The 20,338-nt window shown below is 42.2% G+C and overlaps 1 protein-coding gene across 3 annotated transcripts in view; it reads right to left on the bottom strand.

Moving 5' to 3' along the window:
- Positions 1-20,338, bottom strand: part of GLRA1 (glycine receptor alpha 1) — a 101,208-nt gene that overhangs the window by 44,952 nt on the left and 35,918 nt on the right. For all 3 annotated transcript variants that reach the window (XM_023227053.3, XM_023227054.3, XM_023227055.3), the window contains one exon: positions 18,505-18,572. In XM_023227053.3, coding sequence (XP_023082821.1) covers positions 18,505-18,572 — 68 coding nt within the window. The remainder of the gene's footprint in view (positions 1-18,504; positions 18,573-20,338) is intronic.

Below are 20,338 nucleotides of genomic sequence, written 5' to 3'. Positions count from 1 at the left end.
ACCTGTTTTAAGGCTGTTGTGACAATCCAATTGGGAGGTAATAAAGGTTCTCAACCAAGATAGCAGGAATGGAGATTGGAGCTAGATGAGAGAATCATCGTTCTTATCATCACTATTTTTATCATCAAATATTACAGCTAGAAAGAACCCTGGAGACTTCTGTCTCAACTCTCTCATTTCATAGAAAGGGAGTCTCCCTCAGGGGCATACCACAATTCAATTGACTAAGGTGGGACCTGCATGCAGAAATCCTATTGGACAGATATGAAAACTGGAGCCCTAAAAGCTCAAGTTCCTGCTGCTAGTTACTCGTCATCAGAATTGATAATAACAATGCAAATAATACTAATACACTGAGACTTTATCACATGCAAGAAACTGTGTTAAGACCTTTATGTGTGTTATCTTCACAATAACCCTGTGATGTAGGTTCTATTGTTATTCTCATTTTGCAGGGAAATCAAGGTACAGAGAGATTAATGTTCCACTCATGACATTGCACAACTAGTAAGTGACAAAGCTGGGATTTGAACCCAAGATGTTAATGTCAGAGCCCAAGCATTTAACCAGTAGACTACACTACCCATGATATCCCAGATACGCATTGAGTGATAGTTTGATGACACCTCAGTGTCATCAGTACTGCCTCTGGCTGCTATGATGTACCTGTGGGATTTTAGATGCCCACAACTAACAGGAACTATTGAAAAGGGCAAAGGACAGAAAGCTTCTGCCCTAGATTTAGCAGTCCACTAGTGCTTTATTTCTGCCTCAAGCCATGGAATTGATCTGCTCTCTGCTGTACACTCAAGTCCAGTGCTTGTGGACTGCCCAGATCCCTGTCTGTAGCCTGCTTGGCCCCAGATGCTTTGTGTCTTGAACTTCTCCTAAGTCACCATGCTGCCTGGTGCATTCTCATTTAGATATCACACAATCAAAGCTACATTTGTTGTAAAGAACTGTAGATGGTTTGGACCAGTGGAATTTAGCATCTCTATTTGTCTTTAGGGGATCACTAAAGATCAATGTGCATTTAATAATTACATAAAAATGTGAATAGCGGTTCTGTTTATTGCGTGTATTGGGTGTCTAACATTTGCTAAAACTTTTTTTTTTTTTTTGAGATGGAGTCTCGCTCTGTCGCCCAGGCTGGAGTGCAGTCAGGGGATCTCTGCTCACTGCAACCTCCACCTTGCAGGTTCAAGGGGTTCTCCTGCCCTAGCCTCCTGAGTAGCTGGGATTATAGGCATCTACCACCACGCCTGGCTAATTTTTGTATTGTTAGTAGAGACGCGGTTTCACCATGTTGGCCAGGCTTGTCTCAAACTCCTGACCTCAAGTGATCCATCCACTTTGGCATCCCAAAGTGCTGGGATTACAGGCATGAGCCACCACATAGAACTTGCTAAATTTTTTGGCTGGGTGCAGTGGCTCACACCTGTAATCCCAGCACTTTGGGAGGCCGAAGTGGGTGGATCACCTGAGGTCAGGAGTTTGAGACCAACCTGGCCAATGTGGCGAAACCCTGTCTCTACTAAAACTATGCAAATTATCCAGGCATGGTGGCAAGCGCCTGTAATCCCAGCTACTTGGGAAGCTGAGGCGGGAGAATTGCTTGAACCTGGAAGGTGGTGGTTGCAGTGAGCCGAGATCATGAAACTGCACTCCAGCCTGGGCGACAGAGCGAAATTCTGCCTCAAAAAACAAACAAACAAACAAACAAAAACAACGAACAACAACAAAAAACTTTTCATCAACCTAGCATACTGGGTATTATTATACTCATTTCACAGGAGAGGAAACCAAAATTTAGAGAGGTTAAATGGAGGTTACGTTTCTTGCCCAAGATCACATAGCTAGTAGGTGCTAGAAACAGAGATATGAATCCAGGACTTCTGGTTTCCAATTTCACACTCTTTTGACAATTATAGGCTATATCTTCCCTTTTAAAAAAAATTTTTAAACCAAGTTCAATTTACTTTATTTTAAACCATAAATGTTTACTTTTAAAATATTTTAAAAGTAAATATTTATTATTAAAATTATTAGATATGTTAAACATATATTTAAACTTTTTATTAAATATTAAATACCGTATTTTAGACTATCTATTGGGTAGATCAAGGAAATATAGTAGACGTAGAATACCAGGCCCCTGCTGAGCCCACCTATGTGATGGGTTGGTGCATAAATAACCTTATAATCAGTATCAGGTGAAGAATTTTGGATTGGGAGATTAAGCAGTGAAGTAGATTTATGACTGGTTGCCAAAGGGTGCAAATGGAAGGAAGGGTGGATGTTAACCTGGAAAGAGGAAAGCTGATAGAGTCGGCAGTGCAGGGCACAATGCTGAGACATGCCACTAACAAACTTGGAAATATGGAAATTAAGGTCACCCTCTGAGAGTAAAAAAAAAAAAAAAAAAAAAATAGAGATGAATATGCAATGGAAGGATTTGCATGTTCAAATCTGAGGCCCAGCATCAATCTGAATGACCTGTGTGTAATCTCAATGACTTAGGATGGGCATGTGCTTGTAATGTAATGAGAAGAACCCTAATTTATTGTATTGCATCGTTTTATTTGTTGTATTGCATCTGTTTTGTAAACATATGTGGGATATTCATTCTGTAGCATAAGAAAGGGCAGTTCAAGTAGCAGGAATTTGACAGTTGGTAATCTAGCATCCTCCATCACTACATTTGTGGGAACACCAAATTTCTTGCCACTAGAAGGAGGGCTTCTGTGTGGTGACACAAGGATGGCTTCTTAGAACTCTCTCTGGCCTGGATGAAATTTCCCTCAAGACTGTCTACCTCTCTTTTCTACAATTCCAGTTATGTTAAAAGCAACTTTTGCTTGGCTTTCCTGGTATTAGGATAGTGGCAAGGGAGCACACTCCTGGTAGACACGGCATTCTTATTATTACAATAGAAAGTCTTACTGTAAATTGGAACAATTTGGCAGTTTGATTTCCCCACTTCAGTCTTTCATGGGTTTGATGGTCAGGAGTCAGCCTTCTGGAATTTGATCTGATGAAGAGTCACGCTCTGGGTAGTCATAAGTTCACTGCTGTGATGCCTCTCCTGGTGTACTGGGAGAGAATCATCCAGCAGATGGTACCAAGACTGCTCATCACCCTGTGCTCTGCTCGTGATAGACTCTAATGGCATTTCTGAGGGCTTTCTCCTTGGTCCTCTCTTAGTCTTCTGTTTACTAAAGCTTTGTTGAGTGTGGCACCATATCTAATTGGATAAGAGTGATAGACTTTCTCTTGGATCCCCCAGACCCAAGAAGATAAAAAGGGACCTAGCATAAGCTGTGTAGAGAGACAGAAGTGTAATGGAAAAAGCAACAACAACAGATCTCATGCATAATAGCAACCAACCCCACAAAATATCTATGAATAAACCCAACATGAAATATGTGAGTTGTATATATTAAAAAAAACTCCAAAACTTTACTGAAAGGCATGAAGGAATACCCATATAATTGGAGAGATGTACTATACTTATAAAATATTGTAAAGATGTACTTTATTCCCAAATTAATCTTTAAACTCAATGCAATCCTAATCAAAACCTAATCCTAATCAAAACAAAATTTTTTGTATTGTTTTGTTTTTGTTTTGAGACAGAGTCTTGCTGTGTCACCCAGGCTGGAGTGCAGTGGCGCGATCTCGGCTCACTGCAAGCTCCGCCTCCCGGGTTCATGGCATTCTCCTGTCACAGGCGCCCGCCACTACGCCCGGCTAATTTTTTTTTTTTTTTTTGTATTTTTAGTAGAGACGGGGTTTCACCGTGTTAGCCAGGATATTCTCGATCTCCTGACCTCGTGATCCGCCTGCCTCGGCCTCCCAAAGTGCCGGGATTATAGGTGTGAACCACCGCGCCCGGCCCTGAGACGATTTTTATAGGCCTCAATAAACTGATTCTAAAGTTCACATGGAAGAAAGAAAGGGCTGAAAGTGTTAAGAAAAGCTTGTAAATGAAGAACAACAGAGGGCTTTCTCTACTAGACATAGAAATATAAGTCATGGAAATTAAAGTAGTGTGATATGGGTACAGAAACAGATAAGCAGAACAATGGAGCAATAAACTGAGACTAGAGACTAGAAATGTATACATGGGGATTTAGTTTATGAAAAAGATAGCATTTCAAATCAGTAGAAAAATAGTGACTATTTAAAAAATGGTGTTGGAATAATAGAAACTCGATCAGAGAGAAATAGAGTTAAGTAACCACCAAATTCTTCATATAAAATTAAACTCCAAATGGATTTAGGAGATGCATATAAAAAAAGAAACCTATAATATTATTCAAAATGCCCAGTCAACATATTAAAAGATGCTCAAATTCACTAGGAATCTGAAGTGCAAATTGAAAATGACAATGAGGTACCATTTTGAAAATCCCATTTGGTGAAAATAAAAAAGCTTGATAATATTTTGATAATATTTTATTTGTAATGGTTAACTCAGGGTAGGACAAAGGGAATTGGAGAGCAAAACACTGGCAATGTTTTTTTTTTTTTTTTTTCGAGACGGAGTCTCCCTCTGTTGCCCAGGCTGGAGTGCAGTGGCCAGATCTCAGCTCACTGCAAGCTCCGCCTCCCGGGTTTACACCATTCTCCTGCCTCAGCCTCCTGAGTAGCTGGGACTACAGGCACCCGCCACGGCGCCCGGCTAGTTTTTTGTATTTTTTAGTAGAGACGGGGTTTCACCGTGTTAGCCAGGATGGTCTCGATCTCCTGACCTTGTGATCCGCCCGTCTCGACCTCCCAAAGTGCTGGGATTGAAGGCTTGAGCCACCACGCCCGCCTACAGGGGCATTCTTATTTCTCATTCTCGGTTTTGTTTTTTATTGAACTGATTACAAAAGCTTGTTTTCATATATTACTAACGCACTTTAAAAATGTTCCATGGTGGTGCTGTCCATAAGCATACTGCAAGTGAACATTGTGACATGGCTCCCAAAATGGGAAGGTCTTTGAGGTGGAATGAGTAGAAATGGATTTTACGGCCTAGAGAAGGTTTTCCAAGGGCTTCCTGGGGGAGGCAGAGGTTGAGAGAGAGGTCAAGAGAATGAGACTCTTGGTTCTCTCTCCACTTCAACCAGAACTACCCACTTAAAAAAAATCTGCTTATTAAAGTGCTACATAAGATTTACCTTACAGGCAGGCTCGGTGGCTCATGCCTATAATTCCAGCACTTTGGGAGGCTGACGGGGTGGATAGCTTGAGGTCAGGAGTTTGAGACCAGCCTGGCCAATATGGTGAAACCCCATCTCTACTAAAAATACAAAAATTAGCTAGGTGTGGTGGTGCACACCTGTAATCCCAGCTACTCGGGAGGCTGAGGCACAAGAATTGCTTGAACCTGGGAAATGGAGGTTGCAGTGAGCCGAGATTGAGATTGCACCACTGCACTCCAGCCTGGGTGACAAAGCAAGACTCTGTCTAAAAAAAAAAAAAAAAAATTTACCTTAGAAATGAACTAAGGTGGGACTGCTATTAAAAACAATGCTTTGAAATTCACTAACCCAGAATAAGGATGGCCCCACTTTGCTCTGCTCGGAACACTGCTTGTGGGGCTGGGTCTATTTCTTTTTCTTTTTAAAAAATTGTTATTTTAGATTCACGGAGTACATGTGCAGGCTTGTTGCATGGGTATATTGTGTAATGCTGGAGCTTGGGCTTCTTTTGAACCCATCAACTAAATAGTAAACATAGTACCCTATAGGTGGTTTATTTCTTGACCTTTCATCTCAAGATGGAAATCAAGCACTGGGTGCACTTTGAGGAGAGCACCCTGGTGGTGAAGGGACTGAAAATTAGAGAGAATGGTTGAGGAAGCCAGGCTTGGGGAGTAACAGGGAGAACCGATCTCAATTATGTGAAGGATTGTCAGTTGAGTTGGTTGGTTCTGTGTGGCACTAGGGTCAGGACTAAAGCCGTGGGTAAATGGAGATTTCAGAGCTGCCCAAAGATGAAATGGGCAGTCCCTTTACCATCAGATTTAATTGGTAAATAAATACCAATAAATAATTGGTAAATAAATACCATTTATTTACCAATAAATAAATTACTTATTGGTTATTATGTTCACTATTTGGGTGATGGGTTCAATAGAAACCCAAATGCCAACATTACGCAATATATCCATGTAACAAACCTCCGCATGACCCCTTGAATCTAAAATTGGGAGGTAGTAGGTTCCCCATCACTGGAGGTGTACAAGCAAAAAGTACTTGGACATGATGTTTATGGCAACAGAAGGGGGTGTGCTTAGAGAACCTTTCACAAATACTGACTGGCTCTTGTGATTTAAGCAATGTGGTGGGAACTGGAAATATAGAGGTGATTGAGGGAAATAAGGTCCCCACTCTGGATGAAAAAGCCAACAAGGCAACAAACAAACAAGTGAACTTTTACATTTTAGATATTGCTCTGAGGATAATAGAACATGGTGATGTGATAGAGAGTAACTGGAGAAGGGGATATTTTTAGGTAGGGAGGTGGAGAAGGACCCCCTGAAGCAAGGTCTGAGCTGAGACCTGAAGGGTGAGAAGGAGCTAGGCATGCAAAGATCTTTCTGGGCAGAGGGAACAGAATGTGGTAAGAACCTTTGAAACTTGTCGCAGGATTGGAAGTAGAAGAATTCTGTGATCCAATTTGCGGTTTAAAATGATTCTTCTAGCAACTATGGGAAGTGGTAAGGGGCATGAGGAGGAGAAGGAAGGAGACCAGTTAGGAGGCCATTTGGTCAAGCAGGAGAGAGATTATGCCAATTTTAACTAGGAGTTGAGAGCAGCAAAGTGGGAAAAAAGTAGATGGATTTAAGTTTTATTTTTGTGATTCAAAATGTCTGCCTCATTCAATCAACTGATCCCAGGATAGGTTGACTTTGACTTATGACTAAATGACTGCTCCCTAGCCAATGTGTTAATATTTATGCTTGGGTATAAAGGGATTTTTTTTTTTAAAGATGGGTCTTGCTCTGTTTCCCAGGTTGGAGTACAGTGGCACAATCATAGCTCACTGCATCCTTAAACTCCTGGGCTCAAGTGATCTCCTCTCTCTTCAGCCTCCTGAGTAGCTGGGACTACAGGTGCATGCCAGCATGCCCAGCTGATATTTTAATTTTTTTGTAGAGATAGGGTCTTACTTTGTTGCCTAGGCTGGTCTTGAACTCTTAGCTCCAAGTGATCCTCTCACCTCAGCCTCCCAAAATGCTAGAGTTATAGCCATGAACCCCCACACCTGGCTATAAAGGGCTTTTGATCTCCCTGTGTGGTAGCTGTTTTCTTATATCTTGAGTTCTTATTTGCAAATATCCAAAATGATGGATGACCAAGGTTTTCTTGTGACACAGTCCTTATAGGACTGGACAAATCCTCCCATCTAAGTACTAACCAGGCCTGACCCTGCTTAGCTTCAGAGATTAGACGAGATTGGGTGTGTTCAGGATTGTATGGCCATAGACAAGGACTGCACAAATCCTACTGAGCTTCTTAATGACCAAACCATGCTGCAGAAGACCAGGATGAGGTCATGCCCTCACATGGCCCTGGTGCCCTTGGCTCTGCCACTTCCCACTTCCCTCTTTCTTTATGCTCAGCAAATGGAGTAGGCCAAGAACAGGGCCCCAGGAGTCAGGCAGCCTGGGGATCATAAATGGCATAGCCAGTTATTGGCTGGAAAAATTTGGGCGAATCAAGCTTCTCTAAACCTCAGTTTCCTTATCTATAAAATGGGATTGTTGTACATAAAATAATTCCCATAATTCACTAACCACAATTACCTGACTTTCAGAAAAGTGCTCACTAAATGACAAACACCGATACTAAAACCTCACATTCTTTTCACAGTAGAGCTTTTTGAAAGACTTATCTTCATGCTGTCTTTGTTTCAACTTATCCTTTGCTTTCTGCATGCCCCTGAAATTGCATTCCCTAATTCTATATACTTACCCTCCCTTCCCCTATCCCCCACTGCCAAAACTACTGGATGATACTTTCTTTTCTTATTTGACTTTTCTTTCCTCTTTTGGCACTATTGGACACACAACAGTTTTTTGAAACCCTTTCATCCTTTGATTCATCCCTTGAAACTGCTCTCTCCTGGAAGGTTTGAACATGGGGAGTACCATGACCAGATTGTTGCTTTAGAAAAATCACGCAATTTGGCACTGATCGGTTTAGAAAAAAGGAAATAAGAAAAATAACTCAAAAGCACACAACACAACAGTGCCTGGTACACACATATTCAGAGAATTATTATTAATAATTTACAGAGAATTATTATTAACCTCTGTGTTCCATAGCATCCTGGCATAGCTCTGTAATCTCACCCATCCTACTGTGGTATTATCTTGTTTTCCTTGAAATAGACTCCTTGAAAGCAGAGACCTCCTACTCACCGATGTCTGGTTCCTGTTTACTTCTGGTACCATGGGAGGATTATACTTCTCTTTGGGCAGTGCCATGTGGCTTTCCTTGGATAGCAAAATGCAAGCAGAAGTCACTCCTAGGTGGAACACATTTACTTGCCAGTTGTTATGGACTGAATGTGTCCCTCCAAAATTTATATGTTGAAGCCCTAACCCTCAGAGTGACTGTATTTGAAGATGGAGTCTTTAAGGACGTGATAAAGGTTAAATGAGGTCATGAGGGTGGGGCCCTAATTCAGTAGTATTTGTATCCTAATAAGGAGAGAAAGAGGGGCCAGATCTTTCTCTCTCTCTCCTTGCACAGAGAAGAAGCTATGTGAGGACACAGTGAGAAGAAGGCTGTCTACAAGCCAGGAAGAGGGCCCTCATTAGAGACCAACTCTGGTGGCACCTTGAGCTTGAACTTCTAGCCTCCAGAACTGTGACAAAATAATTTTCTGTTGTTGAAGGCATCCAATCTGTGGTACTTTGTTATGGTAGCACACATTAATACACCAGTGTTCAAAGCTTCGGTGTACTGTTCTCTTACGTGGCAAATGTGAAATTGTGTATTGTTATGGAAGTGCAATGCTGAGCTACTACCTGGGGAAAAGCAGCCCTGGAGAGCCCCTAGATCTACAGCAGACTTTAGATGAGCGATAAATGAAACATTATTGTCTAAAGATGTTGAGATTTTGGGGATTTGTTACTGCAGGAAACCCTAGCTTATAGGACTAAAACAGAACTCTATCTCTAGAACGTAATGCCAAATTTAGCAAATGTAAGACCTTAATTAATAAATGCAGTGGAAAGAACAAATGAATGAAGAGAGACCAGTAAAAATAAAAATGAGCAAAAAACAAAAGTGAAAACACAACAACAACAACAACAATAACAACAAAAAACTCCAAAACCCAGAAGGGCATTTCCTTATGTTTGGGTGTTGGTGTCCCCACCCAAATCTAATCTTGAATTCCCATGTGTTATGGGAGGGACCTGTTGGGAGGTAATTGGATTATGGGGGCGGGTCTTTCCCATGCTGTTCTCATGATAGTGAATAAGTCTTACAAGATCTGATAGTTTTAAAAAGAGGAGTTTCCCTGCACAAGTTCTTCTCTTGTCTGCTGCCATGTGAGACGTGCCTTTCACCTTCCACCATGATTGTAAGGCCTCCCCAGTCACATGGAACTGTAAGTCCAATAAAGCTCTTTCTTTTGTAAATGCCCAGTCTCGGGCATATATTTATCAGCAGCATGAAAATGGACTAATACAGTAAATTGGTACCAGTAGAGTGGGGTGATGCTGAAAAGATACTTGAAAATATGGAAGTGACTTTGGGCACTGCTGAAAATATACCCAAAAATGTGAAATTAGATAACAGGCAGAGGTTGGAACAGTTTGGAGGACTCAAAAGAAGACAGGAAAATGTGGGAAAGCTTGGAACTTCCTAGAGACTTGTTGAATGGCTTTGCCCAAAATGCTGATAGTAATATGGACAGTAAAGTCTAGGCTGAGGTGGTCTCAGATGGAGATGAGGAATTTGTTGGGAACTGGAGCGAAGATGGCGCTTGTCATGTTTGAGCAAAGAGACTGGCAGCATTTTGCCCCTGCCCTAGAGATTTGTGGAATTTTGAACTTCAGAGAGATAATTTAGGGTTCTGGTGGAAGAAATTTCTAAGCAGCAAAGCATTCAAGAGGTTACTTGGGTGCCGTTAAAGGCACTCAGTTTTATAAGGGAAGCCCAGCATAAAAGTTTGGAAAATTTGCAGCCTGACAATGTGATAGAAAAGAAAAACCCATTTTCTGAAGAGAAATTGAAGCCGGCTGAAGAAATTTGCATAAGTAACGAGAAGCCGAATGTTAATCCCCAAGACAATGGGGAAAATGTCTCCAGAGCATGTCAGAGGTCTTCACAGCAGCCCCTCCCACCACAGGCCCAAAGGCCCAGGAGAAAATTATTTCATGGGCCAGGCCCAGGGTCCCTGTGCTGTGTGCAGTCTAGGGACTTGGTGCCCTGTGTCCCAGCCACTCCAGCCATGAGTAAAAGGTGCCAAACTACAACTCGGGTTGTTGCTTCAGAAGGTGGAAGCCCCAAGCCTTGGTGGCTTCCACATGGTGTTGAGCCTGCGGGCGCACGGAAGTCAAGAATTGAGGTTTGATAACCTCTGCCTAGATTTCAGAAGATGTATGGAAATGCCTGGATGCTCAGGCAAAAGTCTGCTGCAGGTGTGGGGCGCTCATGGAGAACCTCTGCTAGGGCAGTGCATAAGGGAAACGTGGGGTTGAAGCTCCCACACAGAGTCCCTACTTGGGCACCTCCTAGTGGAGCTGTGAGAAGAGAGTCACCATACTCCAGACTTCAGAGTGGTAGATCCACTGACAACTTGCACTGTGAGCCTGGAGAAGCCACAGACACTCAACACTAGCCTATGAAAGCAGCCAGGAAGGAGGCTGTACCCTGCAAAGTCACAGAGGCATAGCTGCCCAAGACCATGGGAACCTACCCCTTGCATCAGCGTGACCTGGATGTGAGACGTGGAGTCAAAAGAGATCATTTTGGAGCTTTAAGACTTGACTGTCCCACTGGATTTCAGATTTTCGTAGGGCCTGTAGCCCTTTGTTTTGGCCAATGTCTCCCATTTAGAATGGCTGTATTTATCCAATGCCTGTACCCCCATTGTATCTAGGAAGTAACTAACTTGTTTTTTTTTTTTTTTTTCCAGATTTTATTTTGTTTATTTACTTATTTTTTTTAGACAGAGTCTCACTCTGTTGCCCAGGCTGGAGTGCAGTGGCACCATCTCGGCTCACTGCAACTTCTGCCTCCCGGGTTCGAGCAATTCTTCTGCCTCAGCCTCCGAATAGCTGGGACTACAGGCTCGCATCACCATGTCTGGATAATTTTTGTATTTTTAGTAGAGATGAGGTTTCACCATGTTGGCTAGGCTGGTCTTGAACTCTTGACCTAAAGTGATCCACCCACCTCGGCCTCTCAAAGTGTTGGAATTACAGGCATGAACCACTGTGCCTGGCCAACTAACTTGCTTTTGATTTTACAGGCTCATAGGTGGAAGGGACTTGCTTTGTCTTGGATGAGACTTTGGACTGTGAAGTTTTGAATTAATGCTGAAATGAATTAAGCCTTTGGGGGACTGTTGGGAAGGCATGGTTGGTTTTGAAATGTGAGGACGTGAGATTTGGGAGGGGCCAGGAGCGGAATGATATGGCTATGTCCCCACCGAAATCTCATCTTGAATTTCCATGTGTAGTGGGAGGGGCCTGGTGGGAGGTAATTGAATCATTGGGGCAGGTCTTTCCCAAGCTGTTCTCGTGACAGTGAGTAAGTCTCACGAGATTTGATGTTTATTATAAAGGAGAGTTTTCCTGCTCAAGCTCTCTCTTTGCTGCTGCCATCCACGTAAGATGTGACTTGTTCTTCCTCGCCTTTCACCATGAGTGTAAAGCTTCCCCAGCCATGTAGAACTGTAAGTCCAATTAAACCTTTTCTTTTGTAAATTGCGCAGTCTTGGATATGTCTTTATTAGCAGTGTGAAAATGGACTAATGCAAAGTCTTTGCTTTGGCTGACTAGTTTAGTAGTAAATAATCTTTTATATTTCTATAGCATTTACCAAAGACTTGCATACCTATTACTCTGTGTGATCCTATACACCATTCTTAGAGCCAGGTACCTGGGGGAACTGTATCTCAGAAGTGTTACATGGTGGCAGAGTGAGAACTCAAACCCTGGTCTCCTGACTCCAGGTTCAGGTCTCTGTCCATTGCCCCTTAACGTCAAATAAGGCCAAACTTGTGGACTGTAGTTGCGTAGGCTGTCATCAATCAGCAGGGGTCCTGGCCACCGTGCACCTGTCTTGTGCCAAGCTAGCCTGCTCCTTGGCAAGAGAGGCTGGAACACATGTTCTAATAATGGAAATACTGGGATTCATGCCCAAAGGATGTCAACACACTCTCTCTCTCTCGTGTTTATATACAGTTCTACACAAATTCCAGCAATACATAAGTCCCTTAATGTGCACACATGTATAGTCATACTCCCGTACTGATACATTTAAATACTCTTTTACTTATTCAGTTGTATTCATATGCACCCACATTCACATTCACATGCGCATGTACATACACACGCATAAACATGCCTACTCAAATGCAGATACATACTTAAATATCTTTTTATATATTCACAAATATCCACGTACAAATACCCAAAGAAAATAATACACTCCATGCACATTCGTTCTTAAGTACTTTGACATCTCCCACATATATGCAAATTCACGGATACATGTGTATTCATATGTACAGATTTCCACATATACAAATATAACCACAGAAATACACATACTTATATCCATACCTATAGATGATCATACACATTCCTCTTTGAAGTTACATGTCTACACATGTTCAAATTAGCATCACATATACACATGTCTATGTATGCCACTGCACAATTCCACAGTCCCACAATATACACCTCCACATACACACTACACATATCCATAGATGCTCCAGTGCACACACTTATGCACATGTGTCCAGAGAAGCTAGAGGTTTTCATCTGAGTTTTAGCTCTTTGTAGACTACCAGAGGGGTTGCTCTAGATCAGGACCCTCTTTCCTCTTTTCCTTTGTACATTTCTTTCTTTTCCTTTTTCCTTTTTTTTGAGACAGGGCCTCACCCTGTCTTGGACCCTTGGTACCTTGCCCAGGCTTGAGTGAAGCAGCATGATCACAGCTCACTGCAGCCTTGACCTCCTAAGGCTCAGGTGATCTTCCTGCCTCAGCCCCTGCTCCAGGAATAGCTGGGACTACAAGCATGTGCCACCATGCCCGGCTAATTTTTTTTTTCTTTTTAGTAGAGACAGGGTTTCACCATTTGCTCAGGCTGGTCTTGAACTCCTGGGCTCAAGCGATCTGCCCACCTTGGCCTCCCAAAGTGCTGGGATTATAGGTATGAGCCACTGTATGTGGCCTCCCTTGTATATTTCTGTTTCAACTTTTACCTTCCTCTTGCTGCACAGACTCAGAGAGAGCCCCGGAGAAGGTCAGATAAAGGACGGGCAGTCTCAGCCCTCTCCTTGTCAGGAGTGGATAGAGACCCCTGTTGCTTTGCTGGCTGCCTCTCTGCTCTCAGGTCTGTTAGCTCTGGTGAATAAAGCCAGATCCTGGGAGGCAGGCAGTTAGGCCTGGGGACTCCAGCTGTTTATAGAACTGCTATGCACTCCTGCTGTTTCTGGAGAACAAACACAGCCTGGAAAGTTTCTGACACCAGGATGATGTCCATATTACCTTGGACCCATGGTACACACTAGCTCTTTGTGTGGTTGGAGAGGCAGAGCCCAGGTGGGAAGTCAAGGAGCCTGGGCTGACCGTGCCGCTAATTAGCTGTGTGTGTGTGTCTATGGGCAAGTACAATCCTCTCTCTGGCCTCCAGTTTCTATGTCTGTTAAAGCTCAAGTTCCCTTTTGTCTAATTCTCTGTGATAAAAGGAGACAAGGAAGGTCTGAGTAGTCCCAGACATTCAGGAATTAAATATTTACATTTGGCTTAGGAGACCATGCATTGAGTTCAAGTTATACCCTTGCTACATATTAGGAAAATAAATTAACTTTTCTGATCCTCAGCTTTCTCATCTGTAAACTGGAGAAAACCTTTCCAACTTTATGGGGGTTGTTATCAAGCCTAAATTAGGTGGTGGATACAGAAGTGCTCTGTTCACTGCCTGGTGTGTAGCAGCATATAATAAGTTCTTCAAGAACAAGTTGTTTTTCTTGTTTTCATACTAATACCAGTTTCCCAAAGATACTTTGAGTGACAAGAAAAGAGGCTTGGATGGGAGAGTCATCCAAAAGTTTTGATTGGTGGAATCCAGAGGGAAAAGAAGCTGAAGGGAGGGGAACTAGTGACCACTGCAGACAGCGTCAGACCCGTGTTTCTATCATACCTGTTTCATGTTGTGTGACCTTGCTCAAGTGACCTTACCATTCTAACCACCAGATTCTCTCTCCAGAAAACAGAGAGCCAGACTAGACAATTTCTTAAGTTTTTTTTTTTTTTTTGATCTGAGACTTTTCCCCCATATCATCTGTAAAGTAAGTTAAACACACAAATAATTAAGAAGCCAATGGAAAAACATCGTAGTACATAAGCCTTCATTTAACATCATCGACAGGTTATTGGGAACAGACTTTAAGTGAAATGACATACAGCAGTTTATCAAATAATGTTGTTTTGTTATAATGTTGATGAGAAAATTGGTTGTGTTATAGTCATTTCGTTGAAAGTTGCAGGTTGTAAGAACCTATTGGTGATGTTAAGTGAGATCTTACTAGATTATGAAATGTGCAAGCTTGGAAATAGCACCCTCTGCCCTACTTTGGATTAACTTTAATAAATAGGGAGAAAACTGTGTCATTTATGGTCTACCTTCAAGGCAGCACATCATAACTGATCCTTCATTTCCTGTCAGAAGATTATTTCTACTCCAGGGGACCATCTCCTCTAGGGTCCTTTGTTGATTATCTCCATTATCATTACTTACTATTTTCTCTTGAGGGGAGCTGGGCATGGCATGATATTGGGTTGGGTTTCCACTTTGGATGCACTTAGACTGTTGCTTACATGTACTTTGTAGGTCCTGGTCCTCCAGTTTCTTTAGTTTGTCTCTTTGGAGTTCGAGCAGTGTGGCACGGAACAAACACTTATCTATAGGTTATGAGAACTGAATCTTAATCCTTGCACAGTCACTAAGTGGCTTTGTGATAGGATCTGTACAGATCTCCATTTCCTCAGTTGTAAAAGGGGGAACATAGCATGCCTACTTTACAGAGTGGTTGTAAGACTACATATTTGGTGAAGGAATCACATGAGAGTGTGAAAGTGAAAATGTGCTGAAAATGATAAATGGCATGTAACAATAGCTGGCTCATTGCATGTGCACTTTGAGTCAGGCACTGTGCTTTGCACTTTCCATGCGTTATCTCTTAATACTCACAGCAGGTCATAAGGTGGATGCTACCGGCATCCCTATTTTTAACAGATGAGAAAGCCAACTTTAAAATACCTTGGCCAAGATCACAGAGCTGAGCCTCAAATTTTCTCTGGGCATTGAAGACTGTGTCTAATTACTCTGTTACACTGTTTCTGTAGAAAGCAAAATGCAGCAGAAGTGAAGTCTGGAAAGGCAGTCAGAAGTGTGGGGTGGGAAATGGGGGGTGAGGGTTGTGGGGGGTGGGGGTGGAGAGGAGAGGAGGAAGAAACCAAGGCTCAGAGAACTCTAAGGATTGTTCAAGATTACACAGGAAATCATCAATGATAATGTTGGGACTGCAGTGTCCAGAGTCTCCATCATCATCACCATCATCAAAAATGTTTCATGAGCCTTTACAAAGCATATACAATGATAAACATTTTTCTAGGCTGGGAACAGTGGCTCACATCTGCAATCCTGGTGGCTCACATCTGCAATCCCAACACTTTGGTAGGCCGAGGTGGGTGGATCACATGAGGCCAGGAGTTCGAGACCAGCCTGGATGACATGGCAAAACTCCATCTCTATTAAAAATACAAAAATTAGCTGCGCCTGGTGGTGCATGTCTGTAATCCCAGCTACTTGGGAGGCTGAGGCACAAGAATTGCTTGAACCCGGGAGGCGGAGGTTGCAGTGAGCCGAGATCGTACCACTGCACTCCAGCCTGGGCAACAAGGTGAAACTCTGTCTCAAAACCAAACCAAACCAAACCAAACCAAACCAAACCAAACCAAACCAAACCAAACCATTTTTCTCTACAAACTACACATAATAACTTAATGATATCAGTATGTTAATTACCATTGGGATTTTACAGATGAAGAAACTGAGGCTTAAAGACGTGAAGCAAATAAGATCCTCACAGACAGAGTGAGCTCAGTGTATGTGACTCCAGAGCTGGGCTTTTAGTCACCACAGGAAGTAAGGCTATATCTTTCTTTTTTAGGAATCTGTTTGAAGGAATTAGGTCTGTGTTTGGTCATTATTGGGAAATGAGTGCAGATAGGTGCACTTGTCCTCAAATAACCAGGTGGTCCACTCCCTGACTTGGCTTGATAACCATTTACCATTGAGGAAAAAGAGTGGAAGTGTCAACATTTACTGTACATATTATGATTAATACAAATATCAACATGCTTCTGATCTTGGAGGAGGGGAAGAAAAGCAGAGGGGCTCATTAAGAGTGCTTGTAAGACATCCATTCAAAGGTGAAAAAAACGTGGCTATTTATTTGACCTGGATATCCAGTGAAAAGCACCCATGTTTGTTCCTAGCTAACAAGTGGAACCATCTTCATTTGGAGATAAGAGGCCTGTTACTTTAGGGAGTTTCACCAGTTGTCCTCTGAATGTGGGCATGATCTTCTTGACCATATCAAGACAGGCCTGTTTGCAAAAGGACAGCTTCCTAGACCATTTGCCACCTCATCTTGAACTCAGTGATTTTTGCCAGTCTGGAACCGAAAGGTTGGATGTAATCCCCATAAAGGCTTAGGACCAAATACTGGTTTTAATTGATAAGCAATATAATTGATTTGGTTTATTTATTTAAAAAAAACTGTTGAGTATCTGTTATTCAATCACTGTGCTAGCTGCTGAGGTTCCCACAGGAAATGAGACAAGATACCAGCCCCCAAAGAATTTATGGTATAGTGACAGGAGGGACACATAAGCAGGTTGGTACAGTGGTAATTGTAAGTGCCAAGTGCTATTGTGGAAATTGTAAAATGTGTCATGGGAATGGACAGACGGGACCCATCCCAGCCTTGGGTGAAGGGCACACATGAACTCACACACATGACGCGCATGTTAGAGTGGGGAGGCTTTCTGTGGAAATAATTCTAAGCTGAGTCTTAAAGGAGAATAGGAATTGGCAAGGGAAAGGAGGCTGGAGTGGGTGCTCTGGGCAGTGGCCTAGCAGCAATCACCAGAAGCCTGTAAAGCAGAGAGTGAGGGACAACCTGGCTAGAGAACTGTAAGAAATCAGTGCAGCTAGAGTATGCAGCGGGAGAGGGAGGAGATGGAGCAGGGTTATTCACAGGGAGCCTCCTCAGCTTTGCAAAAGAATTTGGGTTTAACACTGAGGGTGATGGGGGAGCCATAGGAAGGATTTAAATCGGGACAGTGGAGTAGTTAGATTTGTGTTTTGGAAAGGCTAGTATGGGAAAAAGTAGACTGGAAGGGGACAAGTTGGAAGCCAACGAGAACCCTTTGCAGTCATGTAAGCAAGCCACGATGGAAGCCTGAACTAGATTAGGGGTGGGTGGATGTCCAGAAATTGATAGGTTAGAGTTAACTTTAGGCTGCCCTGATTATTTTTTTTCACAAGCTAGATCACTTCCTTAACATAAGTACAGTTGACTTTTCTGTTGAAAAAGCAAAAAGCAAAAAAGTCTGAGAAAAGTTTTAAAATACCATTATACTTATTCATAATTACTAATGTAATATTCACCCCTTGCAGACATTTGAAAAATATATAAATACTATAGGAAGAAAATAAAAATTATTCATAAGTTTATAATTCAGAGATAATCACTGTCACAATTTTGGTATTTTTTTCCTAGGCATTTCTTCTAGTGTAATGGATTTATTTTAAACTTTTTTACTGTGAAAAGTTTTAAATATATTCAACAGTAGAGGAAATGTACAATTAACCCAATATACCCATTTCAGCTTCTATAACCAGCAGTCTTCTGCCATTCTGCAGTTGAATGTTAAACTTAAAAACAGGTCTTCACATTTTCTTTTACTCTAAAAATTTGACTTGTATAATTTTGTTCTTGTAATCCTGGATGTTTGGCAGGTGCTTACCCTGCTAGCTCTTTGACAATTTTCAGATGTTATGTATTCACTCAAAACATTTAATGTGACAGTAAAGACATCCGAGCCTCATGGTATACCACTGGAGACTTGAAAAAATCCCAGCTGATTCCCCACCTCCTTGATGGAGACCAATGCAGAGGATAAATATTTCATGGAGAGATATCCCCAGCAGGAACTAACAGCTTGTGTTTTGACTACTCACCATGGTTGTCTCAGCAATGGAACCAAAGCTGTTGATGAAAATGTTGCAGCTCACGTTCACTGGGGGACCTGCCAATCAAGAGAGATTCCTGCTTAACTCCATGGCCATGGAAGAACCCACAGGGTAGGACTCATTCCCAGAACACTGACTTCTGGAATGGATTGCCTTTGGTGGAGGAGATCCTTGCTTACTCTCCACCCCACCCCCAAGCACCTGGGATTCCCAGCTACCATTTAACATCTCTATGCCAGATTTCCTGGTCCCCAAGTGAGCACCAGGTACAGAACACCAGAGGCTGAGCTGAAATGTACTTTCATTAACACAGGATAATTCATCATCCGCCATATGGTTGAAATTCCTTCCCCAAGTCCCATCGGCTGCCTTTCAGCCACAAATTAGTGGCTGAAATATATTTATGGCTACAACATTTGGAGGCCATCTTGGGAATTACAAGGAACAGCAAGCTCCTTGCCTTGAACTTATGAACCAAGAATGATTGTCTGAAAGGCATTGATGGGAATTACCAGCTGAGGAATTCAGAAGGAACCTCTGGGGAAGTCCACAGACTTTGTTAAATACTTTCCGAGCAAGTTTTCTGAATCCTACTGCAAAGCGTAGAAAAGAAATGGAGGCTTATTCACTGCTTTGCTATCTCATTGCAAGAGGAAATGTTGTCTCATTGAAGCCCAATCTCTTCACTTTATACTATTAATTATAGCAGTTGCCATTTACTAAACATTACAGGGATTACTGCTGTGCTGAGAGTATTATTAACATCATTTCATTTCATCCTCTCAGCAACTCTAGGAGAAGGTATGGTTATTACCTTCATTTTACAGAAGAGAAAACAGAGGCTCAGAACGGTTATTTGTTCATGGCTACATAACTAGTAAATGGGTGAGTCAGAGTTTGAGTTCAGATTTGTCTAACTCCAAGGGTGCTCATCTTAATGGCTATTCTGTAGGAAACAGGTTTAGAGGAAGGAAGGGGCATGGTCACGATCACACAGACAGTGGCAGAGTCCAGAATTTTCAGCAAGGGGTTTCCAAATAAGCTGACAAAAAGGGCTGACATAAAATAACCGAAGAAAAATGTGAGACCATGGGTAAGAGTGGTAAAAGCAGCAGGAGTCCAGGCAAGAGAAGTTCTGGAGAATGAGGCAGGAAAGACCTCAGAAAGGTGATGACCTGGAGATGACTTTGAAGGTTAATAGGACTTGGATAAATGGTCACAGCCCTTCACATGAAGATTGTAATTTGCAATTTGTGATTTTCTTTTCAGGTCCACTTTCTTGATTCCTATGAGGTACTGAGGTAGGCAGGGCAGAATTTTTGTTCCTACTTGACAAAGGTAGCACCAAGAGTTTTAGTAACTCACCTAGGCTCATTCAACTAACAAGTGGTAGAACCAGGACTTGAACCAAAGTTTTCTCATTGTGGAGAGAAGAAAGTAGATATGTCCTTATGCCTTCTGATACCCATTGCATTCTGTCCCTCTTGAAAAAGTAGCCTAAGCATTTTGCTCAACCTAAGCTAGGATCAGAAGTCTTGGCATATAGAAGGGGACTCAGTCTTGGGATGAGAATCTGGGTTTTTCCTTCAAGGGATTATCAGTATCTCTGGGTTTTGGACATAACTCCAGCACTCACTGGTTGTTTGACCTTGGCAATGCCTTTTCTCTGTCTTGGGCCTCAATTTCCTCATCAATCTGGAGAGAGAGTAGCTCTTGATCTAGGCAGTCATTCTCAGCTCAGTGGTGTGGAATTCCTTTATGGAAGCTATCCATTTGCATTTCAGGGTTGTAAGATTTTAGGGCTGGAAGGTTTCTTAAAGGT

Source organism: Piliocolobus tephrosceles, chromosome 4, assembly GCF_002776525.5.
Source record: "Piliocolobus tephrosceles isolate RC106 chromosome 4, ASM277652v3, whole genome shotgun sequence".
In the NCBI taxonomy this organism is placed as follows: Eukaryota; Metazoa; Chordata; class Mammalia; order Primates; family Cercopithecidae; genus Piliocolobus; species Piliocolobus tephrosceles.
This window is presented reverse-complemented; position numbering and strand designations above follow the sequence as displayed.